We start from the raw sequence: 15,878 nt of genomic DNA on the forward strand, positions 1-15,878 counted from the left end.
CTTTTTAAAGGGACTGACTGTAAAAAAGGCGAAGCGGGGATCGCGCCGGAGCTGGGGACTCATCATGCCAGGGCGGCGGTGCGTGTGGCCGGCGCCGGGCTGCGGCACTGTGTCCCGGCGGAGCGCCCGGCCGGGCCCCGGGTGCCGTGCCGCGCCGCGCCGCGCCGTGCCGTGCGGGGCCGTGCCGTGCCGCGCCGTGCCGCGCTCTCCTCTCTCGCTCTCTTTCTCTTTCCCCCTCTCTCGCTCGCTCGCTCTCCCCCCTCCCTCCCTCGCTCTCTCGCTCTCCCTCTCTCTCTCTTACACTGCCAGCCCCTGATGTGATGGCGAAGAAACCCCGTTGACAAGGCACTGCTTTTTCATGACGGTGAGTTTCCCTTTGAGTGTATTATAATTTTGTGATAAAAATTTCAAGGAAAAAAAAAACACACAACCTCCTTCCTCCCTTCCTTCGGGGAGGGAAAAGAGAGGGGGGAAATCTATCTCCAGACAGACAGAAAAGAAAGAGGAGCAAATTAACAACCAGGAGTTGCCAAAACCAGGATATTAGGTTTCAGCCCAGAGAGCTATTGGCTCTGGGGCTATGTATATAAATATATATCTAGAGAGAGAGCGAGCGAGAGGGGAGACGAGGAGGAAGAAGAGGGATATTTTGTGGGTGGCTGTTGTTTGGGCAGATGTGGATTCACATGGAAATGAACTATATTATTTTTTTTTCCGCGAGGCTGGTGGTGGTGGCTGCTGAGGGCACTTAAAAAAAAAAAAAAAAAAAGTTGTTTCTTAAAATAAAGGCGGGGGGTGGTGGTGGTGGGGGTGGGGGTGTAGAAGGGAGAGATAAGGTTTCAGGTCCAGGCTGATAGCTGCAGAGAGGGGAGAGGTTTGGGGTGGGTTTTTTTTTCTTGCTGATGCCATGCAAATTTAGGAGAGGAGGGAAGAAAAATCTCTTTTAATGACTCATTGATTGAGCCGGTTTAAAATTAGTTGTTGTTGTTGTCTTTTTTTTTTTTTTTTTTTTATTTTCCGCCCCCTTGATGGCCATCAAGAGAGGGATGGAAAGAGGAGAGGAGGGAGAGCGAGTGTGTGTGTGTATGTGTGAGTGTGAGAGAGAGAGTGAGAGGGAGAGAGGGGGATAGAGAGAGTGTGTGAGGGAGAAAGAAAAATAATCTTTTCAAATCTCCTCCCTCTTTTTTTTCCCCCCTCGTTTCTTTGCTTTTCTCTAAAGCTCTGTAGTCTGTGAAACACTCTTTCTTCCTCCTCGTCGGGAAAATGGAGACACTTCGTCTCTCTCCTGGCTGTGGAGCTAGGAAGATTTTTTCTTCTCTTTTTTCCTTTTTCACTCCTGGCTTGATTTTTTCCTTCCCCCCGTCCACTCGCCACCACCCTAACCTTGTAATTTCTTTGAGTTTGTGTCTCAGATTTGTGCCTTCTGGGGATTTATTTTTCACTCATTTCCTCGTTTTCGGTGTCGCCACTAGATTTGATTTGATTTGTTTGGTTCTTTATTTGCAATTTCCTCCGAATTGCTCCGTGTCTCCTGCTTTTAACCAAGGAATGGAAACGGTGCTGCTTTTTGTGGGTGTGCGAAATGCTCGGGCGGTAGGTTTGGGCTAATGCGCTTTTTTCTCCTTTTCGGGACTAAGTTTGCCGCTGTGGGAGGTTTTTTTGGGGTTTTTTTTGTCGTGTCCCCCCCCTCCCCCCCTTTTTTTTTTCCTTTTGGAGAGAATATTCAACTGTAACTCTTCTTTTTAAAACGTAACAATAAACCGTCTCTTTCTGGAGTAACCCGTTTGGCTTTGCTGTGGAGTGGATGTGAATCTGATCCTTTGTGCTGATGGGATTATTTTCTTTAAAAGAAGCAATGTTTTATAAATAGTTTTTACTTGTGGCTTGAAATAGTAGTCGGTTGTGGAGGGGATGCCGTGAAATCCTCACAATTCACATTTATTGGCTTATGGGGGGGGGGCTTCAGTACTTAAGGTACAATTTGCTTTTGTTAATAATTGCAAAATTCACTTACAGCTTGTGGCAGATAGCAGACGTAGTGATGTTAAAATTAAACGCCGTACAGAGGGCACCTTTAATGTTTATTTAGAACTGTTACTAAAATAATCAGAGGGGGAAGGGAAGCGATGTGGAGGCCTTGGCTCTTGCCCGCTCTCTCGCCCTGGGGCCCGGCAGGCCGGGGCGCAGCAGGAGCCGCGGGAGAGGGAAGGGGTCCCGCGGAGGCCGCCCGGCCGTGCCCCGAGCCCGGCAGCCGGCGTTTGCGGTGCGGCGCTCGGTGCGAGTGGGCGAGAGCGGGGAAGATGGCGCTGTCTGGCTTCCTGCCAGCGTTTGTTGCGCAGTTTCGCTCTGACTCTCCTCCCCCACGGGCGCCATTTTAAGGTCCTTTCTGTTGTCGCCGCGCCGTGTGGGGCGTTGCCGTCGCGCCACGCTCGGGCCATTTCTCTTTCTGTCTCGGAAGCGTTACGCGGGGCTGGAGAGCCTCTCCCCGACATACCCGAAGCTGCTTGCTCCCCTCCCCGCCCCTTCTCTTTCTTTCTTTAAGAAATATCTGTAAGGGGTTTCTTCTGTGTGCGCTATGGGGAACGGGGGTGAAGGATTTGTTGGCGTGTGTGCGGGGAGCAGAGGGCGGATTGCTTTGGGCATGGGCGCTCTCGGGAGCGGCCCCGTCAGCCGCTCGCTCTGAGCTGCTGCCCCCGTCGCCTGGCTGCCCCCATCGCCTGGCTGCTCAGGGCCATCATCCTGTGAGGGGCTGAACTGGCTTGGTTCAGAGAGGCCTGGGCTCCCAGCTTGAGGCCTGTCAACATCACTTCAGAGCTTGTTTTCGTGTTTCTGAAATAACGTGTTTCTTGACATGAGATGCATTCGTGGTGTAGGAAGAAACAGTACGTGAAAGAGTGGCCTCTTCTGTTGAAGAGATGACCCAAAAGTACACCATGTCATTAAAAAAGAACACCCCCACCCCAAAATGTTCTGGTGTAGCACATAAGGTAATCTTCATTGAAGAGCCTTTAACACCTTCAAAAATGCTTGTAAAAAGACAAGGACAAGTAACTTTTTGGTGGGTGGGTAGTTAACTAATTTCGTTTCTGTTACTCTCTTGGTAATTATTTTTGAGCGGGTGGACTAGCATCTTTCCAGGTTTTTACCGGTCCAAATTATTCAAATTTGACAGCTCCACTTTAATACGCTTTTTCAGCTTTTGTTTTGATGCTGGTTTTAGGGAGAGTGTTGAAATGGTCTCCTGTTTTTTGATCAAAACTTCCTTTTGTTTGCTTGTGGTGTTCCTACGTTTCTGTGTAATCTGATCAGTGCTCATGAGGCTTGAGTTGAATACCAACATCTGTATTCAGGGACAGCAAGCATGCAGCCAGACCAAGCCATGCTGCGCACGCTAAGGGCTGTGGAATCCTTGTTTAGTTCTTCATTTTATGTTTTTTGACAGATCAGAGGAGAGCCTCTTGCTCATTCCTGGAGGAAGTGGGAGATGTTTTTAAAATTTGGGATTGCTTTTGAGGCTGTTTAAATTCTTTGCCTGTTGGTGTTGAAGGGTTTTAAATGACATTTTAAACTATGCAGTTTTATTGCTTGGAGTATACTAAAAATATGTCTGTATAGAAACTCTTTTCTAAAGACTTTAATGGGGACAACTTCGTTAATGTTTTAGCTTTTTAAAAAATGCACCTCCTAAAACTTCAGTTCAAAAATCTATGGAGTATGGAGTACAGTATTTGTTCACATTTCAGAAATCTTACTAGTACATGAAATTCAGATTTTCTCGAAGTGATTATTTTGCAATTTAGTCCTGGGATTAAGATAGCAAATTTTTTTTTTACTGTGTAGTGTATTTCTGTACAATAAAACTTTCCTAATGTCTGGCAGATTGTGTGGCTTTTTTCATTAATTTGTGAAGATAATGAAGAAATGACAAAAATGGGATAAAAATGACCAGTTTATATTCTCTCGGGGCATAATACTTGCCAAATTACTACGTATCTTCTGACCTGGTTGCATTAAAGCAAAATGTATTCTCATCTTGAGTTGACATCTTCGGTGGCTAGTAGTGAAATAGACTACATCTGTTCTTTGTAGATTTATTTCTTTGGCTGTGTCTGAGCTGAAGAGATTCTTCTTTTTGTCATTGTTGCAAGTAGTACTTTGTAGTTTGCATAGCTTGTTTACATCGATGGAGGAGTGCAGCTCACCAAGTCGATACACTAGTCTGGTTGCACTTCCATTGGTGCACCTTGGCTTATTCACTAGTGTGTGGTACTCCTGCATTTTAAGTTTCTTACTTTGTTCATACGTTGAGCACTTGCCCTGTATATTATACCTGTATTCTTGATAGTACTTTCAGTATATGTGTAGCCTTAGGTGAGGTCAGTGCTACATAGCTGTGCCCTTGACAGAGATGGTTCTACTGTAGCTAAATACTTACATTGCCTTATAGATATGCAGTTTTCCTGCCCCCACCAAGTGTCCTTTTCCAGTAGAGTTTATCTATTTAGCTTAATTGTTTAATTAACTGATCATAAACCCCCGAAGTCCTGCTAGTATAAGCTGCATTTCCAGTTTCTTCCAAGGACCCTGTCTGTATCTGTGAAGTTTTGCAACAGAGGTAGGTTGGTAGTCTAGAGCTGGAGCTTTGCAGGTGGGGATGTGTTGGTATGCTACTTGGGTATTCATTGTACTCTAGCTGTATTTTCAGAGTTTTGCTGGTGTACTTCCACATCAGTTCCAGGAAAGTTCTATCTGCATAACTGCCGTTACATGGTATAATGTGGCTGTAATGGTCAATGATCATGCCTTTTTATGCTGCATTAGGCTTGTGATAAGTCTAATGGCTGGTGCTTTTTAGCGTAGATGTAGCAGTGAGAGTGTGAAAGTGTGTCATCCCTGTCTAAGCAATAGATACAGTCCAGGCATAAGAGCCTCTCTGATAACGTAGTTTATTCTGTTCAGAGAGGTGGCATAATTTCTTGTAGTAGTTCTGCTGGAATAAGCTGCATCTGTGCTTGAAAGGTTGTTTTTTGTTTTTTATGGTGACATACCTGGTCCAGCAGAGACATGGGGTTTGTCAACAAAAGCAAGCATGTTTTGCTTTCTTATAGTACAAGAAAAGCAGCAAGATTAATAAACTGTTCTAACAGTCATTGTGACCTGCAGCTGTTCTAGTTTGAAAGCTGGAATAAACAGTATGGGTAAAGCCCTTGTTGTACCATCGTAAATCCATTAACACCAGCCTGAATTGATGTTTTTTTTCCCAAGACTATCATGTAGTTAAATGAAGATACGTATCTTTATTTTCAAATGTTTGTTTGCCCCTGCTTTCATTGTTGAAAAAACACAACTACTGTGTTTGTATTATTCTTGCTTTATTTGAGAATTGCTGAGGTTTTAGACAAAATTAAGATAGCTAGCACAAATAGACTATCAAGTTCTTGTATTGCTTTAATTTACTTTCTTGCACTAGTTTTGAAATTCTCTAGAGCTATATCCAATGTTACTTTGAGTAAGGGAGTGCTTATGAAAAGGAAAAGAAAGCAAATGGGCAAATCGCTGTCAAAACTTAATACAATAGCCTTTCTTTCACTGAAAGTATTAAGAAAGGGTGGTGAAGAGAGGGGAGTCAGGGGAGAAAGTTGTAACTTCATTGCAGGAGACTGATCATTTTTGTAATGGCTGATCTTAGTCTTGTCTCAGGTGGAGCCTGTAGTAGTTTCACTGTGAACTTGATCTGAGTGTAGAATTTCAGGATCTTGTGTTGAAGTTTGAGTTTATTGACATGTGTCAACTACAGAAGGTATCTTGGCCCCACTGAAATACCTGGCAAAATATCCATTGGCTTCAACAAGGACAAGATTGGCGGTGTGGAGGATTTTCAGCCTGGTTTTGGGGGCATTGATATGGACCACACTGCTGAGTTAGTTACGCATCTGTCAGTTCATCATACTCTTAATTTCAGTTGATATCTGAAACATAGTAACTGAAAGGAGTATAAATGTCCATTCAGCTTTAATTATTGGCAGTTGTTAGCTGATACTAACTTGTGTGAACCATGCCTGTGGCAAGGTAAACAGTTTTGGGTTTGGTGTTTGTTTTTTTAAACATAGTGTGGACTAGAGTGGCAGTGAAAATGTATTAATTGGGCATGGTTTATTAATTGAGAAATTATCAGTTCATAAGGAAGTTACATTATGGGATTGCATAAGGGTTTTTTTCGAATCTTTGGAAATTATATGCACAGAATGAGAAGTATGATACATGGGTATTCCCTAGTATAAAGTGAAAACATCTGAAGAACTGACTCCGTGTTTCTTGAAGTATCGTGTTGCATAAATAATGTATGCTTAATAGCCTGTGTTACTGCATACAGTAGTTTCTAGAAATACTTGAAGAGTGTCTAACTTTCTTTGGGCAGTGAACATTTCTTTCTGAAGGAACTGTTGAGATTGACTGCTTCTTTTCCTCTTTTGGTATGAAACCAGGACCTTTCAAAATGTTTTATGACTATTGAGATTCCTGAAGAGCTGTGTATGTGCTGGAGCAGCTTAGAAGACAGAGCCCAAAATAGGCTGTAGCATAGTGATGAGGATGGTGTTTGCTGGGGAAACGGGCTAAGTGTGTTCAACCTGGGGAGTCCCGTTGGGGTAGGTAAGCACCCTGACCTCTGGGCTGCGAGTTACACTGGATTTTCTCTGTGTGGTTTAAAAAAAAAATAAATTTCTGGTTGAAAGTCTTGCCAAATTTTTGGTGTTGCCAAGAGCAGCTCTGGGTGCAGTATGGAAAAATGGTACTGAATAAATTAGAAATTTGATGCTGAACATGTGTGGCTGAGGGAAACCAGATTTTAGACAGCTGCACAGAGGATTTACACATGTACTCGGTGTGCTTGCCTGCAGCTGGATTAACCTTCACTATCATACATACTGTTAAGTATTGAACTGTACATTTCCATATTTTTTTTCTTAATAGAATATCACCATAGTTTTGGGAAGCTTGATAAGTTGCCACATTTGCCAAACTTAAGAATTATTTTTTTTTTTTGTAGTATACTAAAAGGAAATTTATGAGTTGGATAAACAACCTATTGTAGGTTGCCTGTACTTTAGTGTATGGTTTTTATTTGTTCTTCTGTATAAGGAGCTGGTACTTCACAATTGTGCAGAGACCCTGCCTGTCTTCTTAGGTGTTTGTCTCCTGCCAGACTTTAGAAACCATGAAGATGCATAATGTTGTGCTTAGTAATTCATGAGGTAGCACTTTGTGTTTCTTTTCTTGTTGCAATTTATCTGACTCCTGAACAGTTCCCATTTTTTGGAGCAGTATTCCTAGAGAGGTGTTGAATCATTCTTTGAATATTTAAAGTTAGAAACAACTTCTTGCACTGTGTTGCATAAATGTTGTGTTTGAAATACTGATGATTAAATTCAGTTCCACAGCTCATTTCAAACATTGTAAGTTCATCTTACTATCATTATTATTATTACTATTATGAGTAGTAAGTACTACTCAAGTTTAGAATGTTGGAATGAAAACACATTTTCATATATATAGAAAGTCCACACTTGCATATTGCACTGTCATACTAGGTTAGAATCCCTAATTCCTTTGTTAGCTCTTCTTGAGAGCACAATTCCTGGTAGATTTTTCAACAGTATAGTAGTTACTTTTTGTTGATTACTGTGGAAGAGAAAATTTTTGAAAGGAATAATGAGATATTTTAGAATATAAGCACAGCATGGTTTACAAGTGAGCAGTTAAATGTACAAAGTCCATTTTTAAAAATAATTTTTCTTCCTTAGTCCTGTTGTCCTGAAATGACAAATTTTTGACAATTATGCCTTCGGTATTTTTGCCCAAGTAAAATTGAGAGTGAGATTTTAGTTTTCAATCAAGTTTGTCAATATTTACCTCTTTTCCATTGAATACTGTGTCATTATTCTGATGCATATTGTTTTTTTACAGTAGTAAGAGGGGAGAAGTAGAAATAGTTTTCAATATTTGCTTTTTTTATTCCATCTATGTAAAAATCAGTTTCTTGAAAATAAAGGGCTTGATGTGGTGAGCGGCTCATAGGATGATTGTAAAACATGTGCGTGGCTAGTTACGAGAACCTGAAATTGTCCAGTTTGAAAGGTAATAGATTGTTCAAAAGTAGCATGGACTTGAAATTTAAGAACAAAATACATGGTAATAATGGTTTGAGTTTATACTCCTTTCTTCCACTCCCGTGTTGCAGAGAATGCAAATTAGGTCTGGTTGTTCCTGTGTACGTTAAGTTTCTTTCAGTGAATCCAAGGCTGGCTGACTGTTAGGAACCTGAGAGAGAACTGGCAGTGTAAGGAGGGCAGTAGTTACAGCACCTTAGCAACCTGAAGTGCATGCTGCTGAAATGATACTTATTGCTGAATATGTGGTAAAACGTCCTCCCCCCACCCCCTGCCACAGTTCAGAAGCACACTGAGTTAAAATACTAGCACTGTGAAAATTAGTGGCAGTTGTGGGGGAAATTTGTGTGAGGGAAGGACTTCACTGGGCATTTTGCCTCTGCAGTCGGTGTGGAATCACATAATGCTGCTGTGATCCTTTGATGTAATTTAACAAGGGAGGGATGTTTGCATCTGGTTAATAGTGCTATCTTACATCTCACATATTCAAAAACAATGTAAGGCATAAAAATACCATAAATCTGATGTAGCACACGGTTCGCTACAGTACCTTTTTCTACATTGACTATTAGAGTAATTTTGATCTCTTCAATTTTTGTTGTTCTGATGATTGTTGTTATGGTGACAATGTATTTCTTCAGGTATTCCATAGTGAAGTTACTGTTAATGTTGGGATTGTAGATCTGGAAAATGGTGTAGTGCAGCAGAACAGTACAGATTTGATGGCTTGTATCCGTTATAAAGCCTGATGGAGATGTCGTGAAGAGTTCCTGCTGTCTGGATGTGTACGAAGTCTCGCTGAACTTGTGGGGATTAGTGGGCATATCTCCTAACTCAAACACTAGTTGCTTCAGGTGCTACATATGTTACTGTATGCAAGTTTCATTATCGCCCACTATAAAGCTGTTAACTACAGCAGTCATTTCCTTGCTTTAAAGCATTGATTTCCAAAGGTCAGTGTTCACTCTCAGAAGGCATGGGCCAGCATGCTGCCAGTCAGGAATTGATACTGTGTAGTCGCATGGAAGTGATGAGTCTGTAAGATTTTTACAACAGTTTTGCAGGTAAATTTATTTACTTGTGGTTTACTAAGTTCTGGTGTTGATCATATTACACTTTTGGGGATTACTGCTCTAAATGTTGCTTTTCTAAACTAACTACTGTTTTTGGCTTTTTACAAACTGTGAAAATAATATTTTACTGCTTGGTATCTGAAGTTGTGTGTTAAGGTTGTATGAAATTATAAATGACTTTGAGAAGGGAAATAATTCTTTGAGACAAGCTTGAATATAATTTGAGCAGATTTAAAATTCAGTATTTACAGTGGTTTTGAATACTTAGATTTTTTCAGTTCTAAAAATCAGGTACAGTATATGAGGCACGTATGAATAGTTGGGCTGTTTCTGGACAAATACAGTTTTAATGACTCTTCAGGCTGTAGACCCTGCATGTGTTGCATGCCACCGTGGATTGTGTAGCATGGTGATGAAAAATTGAGTCTGTTAAGGAGCACTGGAGTTAATCTGGCCCTGCCTCCTGCTGTAAGCAGAACTAGCTTCAAAGCTGGGACAGGTTGGTCAGGGCCGTTTGAGTTTTGGAAATTTCCAAAGAGGGTGATTACACCTGCTTGCTTGAGTGTTCTTGTTTGTGAGCTTCTTTTTTCCTTACGTCTGGTTGGATTTCTCTGTGTTGCATGTGTTGGCTGTTGCCTCGTGTCTTGCTGTGCACTGATGAGAAGAGGCTGGCTCTGCTCATCTTAGTATCTGTTTTAGCTAGTGGAAGGCTACAGGTGGCACCTCAGTTAGCCTTCTGTTGTCCAGGCTGAAGTAATGTAGTTCCCTCAGACTTCCTTAGTGTCACTTGCCTGCAGGATTTTATTGGCACTCTGCTGGGTTCTAGCAAGTTTTTCTGTATTTCTTTTAAGAGGGGAGAGGTATGTGTGGCAAAAGTGGACACAGCATTCCAAATGGGAGCTCACAAGTACTGAGTAGAGGGGAATAATTGCTTCTGTCGACCTGCTGCCTGCACTGCAGCTAATGTGAGAGTGGTGGCTGTAATAACTCTACACGTGTGGCTACAGGCTGACAGTTGCTTTAAGCTGGCTGAAGCACTGCTGCCTTCCCCAGTACTTAACTCCCCAGCTTGCCCATTCCTATTCCCTCTCTTGTGCTGCCACTAGCAGTCTCGTGGCAAGCCAGAACCAAATCCAGAAGCTAATTGAAGTTGAAACAGATCAATGTATTTTGTCGATGAATTTTCTGATCCAGGTGGCTGTTAACAGCCTTGAGCAGACTCGGGGAAAGTGGATGAGAGGGGTGCAGGACTGCTCTCTCCTTCGTTTGTTTGCCTTTGCTCTGTAGTAGGTGAGAGTGTTGTTGAAAGTGAGGCAGAGATGTTAAGGCCAAGTACTAACAGTCCCCCAGAGGACTGACCTGCATAGCTGGGATATCCTTGTCAGTTTTATTACTTTAACCTTTTCTTATATTCTGTTTGGTAGGATGTGATAAAGGGCACTCTGGTTATTTCCCAAAAGGGACAGACAGTGCTGCTTCCTCAAGTACATGTGACCCAAGTTGAAGTATATGCTAGGTTTGCCAGTGCAGCAGCAGGGTTATGAAATAAGGCAGCAGAGGCTTTGCTAATAATAAGTTAGAGGGAGTATCTGTGCTGGGTTGTTACTAATTAGTAAGGATTGCCCTTTGTAAAGTAGTTGAATGTAGCAGCAGGGCTGAGTTTGGCCTACTTAGGATAAACAGCCTTTTTTTGTAGGATTTTTTTTATTTTTTAAGCAAAGACACTGTAGAACAGTGTTGATAGTAACTAGGTATTTCTTAGGCTACATTGTAACAGTGCTCCAGCAAGTTGTGTGACTCTTTCCTATGTGTGTGTTCCCCCAACTGCCTCTGGCCTGGGCTCTTGTCAGGGCACTGGGTGCACTGGGGGGCCCCGATGGCCCAGACAAGCCTCACCCGGAGCCTGCACCCACAGCCCTTGCCTATGGGCTGAAACCCGTGTCAACTGATCCAAATACAGAAGTGAGTCAAACTTTTAAGAGCCTAAACCAGTGGTCTCCAAATGTTCTTAATTGCACACCCCTATCAGTAAAAGTTTTTTGAGCATGAACCCCCAAGGTATGTATATTTGTGTATGTGCTAATGAAGTTCCAGTGTTTTCTGTCTGCACCCCAGTGGATTGTCTTGCATGCCACCCCTCTTTGGAGAACGCTGGTCTAGGCTATTCTAATGCTCTTAATTCCACTCATTGTGTTGAGTTCTGTTTTCAAACTGTCTTGGCTTAATACAGTTTATGCCCATTTCACACGGCAGTCATTGATTTGCCCCCCTATATGTTAACGAACAGTGAGATGGACAGAATTTATAACTTGTGTATAGAAAACCTGAAAAGGTGGTCAGCAAGAAAAGCACCATTTGTGCTGTAGAAAATGTATTAGGAAAATTTCACAGGATAGGCTTGCTTTTTATTAACACACTTTTAAATGATCATCTGTGTCAAGGTCATGTGTTGATAATGTTTCCCTCTTTTCTAAAGAGGCTGAATGACTAGTTGTTTTTGGGTGTGCAAGGACTCTGTCGGATTGTGCACCACCTCTGTTGCTGTCGTGAAGTTAACAGGACACGAATCCTGAATGAAAACTGCATCAGTTAAAAAGATGTAAACCTGCAGTGTCCTAGTTTCTGCTGGGATAGAGTTAATTTTCTTCCTAGTAGCTGGTATGGTGATGAATTATGGATGAGAATATGCATGAGAATAATATTGGTAACACACTGATGTTTTAGTTGTTGCTGAGCAGTGCTTACACTAAGTCAAGGACTTTTCAGCTTCTCATACTGACCTGCCAGTGAGGAGGCTGGGGGTGCACAATAAGCTGGTAGGGGACACAGCCACGGCTGACCCAAATTGGCCAGAGGGGTATTCCATACCCTATGATGTAATGCTGAACAATAAAACTGGAGGGGAGTTGGCTGGGGGGGTGGTATCCCACTGCTTGGGGACTGGCTGGGTGTTGTTCAGCAGGTAGTGAGCAGTTGCATTGTGCATCACTTGTTTTGTATATTCTTTTATCAATATTATTATTTTCCTTCTTTTTCTGTCCTCTTGAACAGAACCTCTTAATCTCAGCCCATGAGTTTTACCTTTTTTTCTGATGCTCTTCCCCATCCCACAGCATGGGGGAGGTGAGCGAACAGCTGTGTGGTGTTTAGCTGCCTGCCAGGTTAAACCACAACATGCAGTTACACGGTTATGTAGATCTTGGGTATGTGTGGTGAAATAGGAGCAGAATTTAATCTAAATAGGTAGGTTTGTGTGTTGGCTGTGACCTTGATTTTCTTTCACAGACCACATACCCCTATGTGTGCCATGTAACTTGTGTGTTGGTCCTGTGGTATTTCACAAAAGCGTTGCTATGCAGCATTATGTTAGTGTCATGTTACTTGGGCATCATTTGTGGGGATGTTGAGGTGGTAGCAATCTGTCTGTGTGTTATTTGCAGTTGTCAAGGTGTGAAAGCATGTAGCCCCTTAGGCTGCAAATGCTGATCAGAACAACTGAATGTAGCAAGAGCTCTGTGTATGATAGGTGTGTTCTTGGCTGTGTGACGGTTCATTGTTCAGTTGTATAAAAACTTGGCAATGGTTTTATACAGATTAGCTCTTTGGTAAACCAGCATTAAAAAAAAGGTGACATAATATTTCTTTTCCATGTGTATATAAAATTCTACTAGTAATGTCATTGTCAAAGCTTGTTAGAAGGATGCACTTCTGGAGGGGACTGGTTGTGATTCTTTGTGTTTATAAAAATGTAGCTGTTTTCTTTAGGTTTTATTGTCTGTCATAAACTGGCAGAAGTTTATGGTGTATTGGGTAATTTTTCTTGTATCATGTTTGTGAAATGAGGAAAAAGAACAGATTATATTTTCTAATAAGGCCAACTGCATGTTCAGCTAAAGGGCTGAGTGGTGAAGAATATGTAGTACCATTAAGATTTTCTGTCATTGGTGTTCTCATGCAATTTATTTTCCTTCTGATTGTTATATTCAGGTTTTCAAGAATTTAGTGAAATTACCAGATTTGTCTAATACCCGCAGGAGTACTGATTGAACAAAGTTCTATGTGGTCATTTTTGATAATATTGAACTCTTATAGTAGTATAATCACAGAGAGTATTTGATTTGGTAAAGCAAATACAATTTATTTTATTTAAATAATGATGTCAGTATTGCTGTAGACACATGGGATGGTGTTTTCACAAGCAGGCATGTAGTGTCAAAACAGAGTTCATGTTGACTTATGGTAGAGCTGATTTTTACTTCTGGTTAGTTAGCAGTCTTTGAAACCTGGCTCTTGAGAGATGGATATGGTGTTTTTTAGCTGTTAGAGGAAATAGCACCTTCCCCTAAGTAGTACTAACAATACAGTTAAAGCAGTATGCTAATCACCGAATGCTAATTGCTTATTAATTTGTTCTTACTAATGAACATTTACATATAAATTCCATGATGTCATAAAATGTCATTTTACTTGCATAGCATTAAATTGCAAGATCAGTGCTCAGGCTGGTGGCTGTATGCAAGAGTGAGCAGGTGTATTACTGAATTACGGGAGAAATTACTAAGATGCATAATCACCTCATGAGTGCTGATTTTGTTGACTTTTGAAGTAGTTCTTGGTAGCTGTGCTTTATTTTCCAGTTGTCTCAGAAAGGTGATGCTGAGGGATCCTTATAGTGATGCATGTTCCGGTTCTGCTTCACCCTTACTAAGCTAAAGCACAGGAAATTGAGGAAAAAATCTGAATGAGGCTATGCAGTATGGAGGACAGACTGCCATCTGCTAGTCTAAAGTATAAACACTTTCAGAATTAGTGAGGTATAGAAAAAATCCAGGAAAGAATCACAGGATTGCTGAGGTACGAAGGTAGGTCTGAAGATCACCTCATTCAGTGTCCAGCTTACAGCAGGCTCTGCCAGAGCAGACTGCTCAGGGCTGTGGTCCAGCAGGGTTCTGGTTATCTCCAAGGATGGAGACTCCATAACCTTGCTGGAAAACCTGTGCTGGTATTTAACTACCATTTTAACTACTATTTTTTTTTTGTTTGTTTGTTTTTTAATTTCTTATGCTTAAATAGATTGTTGTTGTTTTGATTTGTGCCCCTTGCCTCTTGTTCATTCAGTGGGTATCAGTGAGAAGGATTTGGTTCAGTCTTCTTTACACCTTTCCGCCAGGTATTTATACACATGGGTAAGATAACCCCGTAGCCTTCTGTTCCACAGGCGGAACGGTCCTGGTGCTCTCAGTTTCTTGTGTAACAGATGCTCCAGTCCCTTCCATTGTCTTAAACATTATGAAGATCTGTATGAGGGAGAGCCTGAAGAACAATTCACATGGATCTGATCAAGGAGAGTAAGTTTCTGTTTGGTGAGAAGTAAGAGAGAGAGCAAAATCTGTATTAATAGATTTGGTTAGTATGATAGCAGATTTTTAAGAGAAGTTGAGAAAAAAACAGGCATGGAATGCACAGTGATCAATTTGATGTGATTAGAAGATGTGTGAAGGTGAGACTGGATAACTGATTGGAAGCCAGGGTACCGAGAGGTTTAGGAAATGCTGGCATCCGTTGATGACTGAACTGGTGGATTATATAGGACCTTTACAGAGGGAATAAGGGAGGATAAAGTCCTGAGAGTTACTGATAGGGAAAAGGGAGAAGGTACAATCTTAGATGACATTCTGAGAGTTATGGTGAACAGACCCAGAATATGCAAACAGAAACTTTGAAGGAACAGCAATCAGGCGAAAAAGTGATGAAATGTTTGGTACGGGCAGCACCCAACTGAGTAGGCAGTGTGTAAGGCTTGGTGGTTGTGATACTGTGAGGCTGAAAGTGTTCTGTACTCAATGAATGGATGCTTACATTGTGTGATTAAGGTAAATTAATTCCTCACTTGCTGTTAAAAGGGTTGTCAGTGGTCTGTACTATTAATCACAGGTTTGTTTAAATACACTTCTGAGTATTGTTGAGGAAAAAAAGGAAGTAGCCATATTGTCACTAGCAATAGCTAAGGAAGTTCTGCTAGAAAATAGTGTTCTTTTGAATGTTTTGGCTTTGTCATGTCTTGGCTGTGGTTTTAGCCTATAATAGCACTGTCATGATATTGACCTAGATTTGTTTACCTTTTTGGCTGGTCGGTATTATAGCCAGTAATTGTAAAAGTAGGTTCTGTAGTGGTTGGTTAATCCCATGCTGGGCTTAGCTGGGAGTAAATTCCTACAGAAACATTTTAATTGGAGTCTTGAGATTGTATTCAGTGTTGATTTATTTTTTTTTTAAAGTCACAGAAGTTCTGTTTAATCAGTTTGGTTAATCATTTGTCTTTCTCCAATTTAAAATTCTAAAAAAACCCCTAAATGGTAGAACTTTGCATGGGCTTTTGTACATCATTACATGTGACTGAATTTCATTTTGAGATAAATCAGTGGATCTCTGTAGAAGGTGCAGGTTTAAGAACTTTGCCAATAGTAGACACTGTCAGCTTCATAAATCAAATAAAAATATTGAGATATTCTAAATTGGTCTTATTGTTGAAGGCAGTCTTTTGTCTGACACATCAAATATCCATCCTCTCCCTCTTTGTTCTAGTTGTCATGGATGATGATGATGATGAATCCTGTCTCCTTGACCTTATTGGGTA

General features: G+C 41.3%; 1 protein-coding gene across 4 annotated transcripts in view; it reads left to right on the forward strand.

Moving 5' to 3' along the window:
• The window catches only part of BICRAL (BICRA like chromatin remodeling complex associated protein), a 46,011-nt gene that overhangs the window by 9,518 nt on the left and 20,615 nt on the right, over positions 1-15,878 (forward strand). Inside the window, exons 1-2 of one of the 4 annotated variants that reach the window (XM_056356742.1) lie at positions 324-364; positions 15,827-15,875. In XM_056356742.1, the coding sequence (XP_056212717.1) occupies positions 15,832-15,875 (44 nt within the window). In that variant the 5' untranslated portion in view covers positions 324-364; positions 15,827-15,831. Of the gene's footprint in view, positions 1-323; positions 365-814; positions 1,594-14,428; positions 14,590-15,826; positions 15,876-15,878 lie in introns of those variants that run through there. The other 3 variants (XM_056356739.1, XM_056356737.1, XM_056356738.1) reach the window with 3 other exon arrangements.

The sequence above is a fragment of the Falco biarmicus genome, chromosome 12 (genome assembly GCF_023638135.1).
Source record: "Falco biarmicus isolate bFalBia1 chromosome 12, bFalBia1.pri, whole genome shotgun sequence".
Classification (NCBI taxonomy): Eukaryota; Metazoa; Chordata; class Aves; order Falconiformes; family Falconidae; genus Falco; species Falco biarmicus.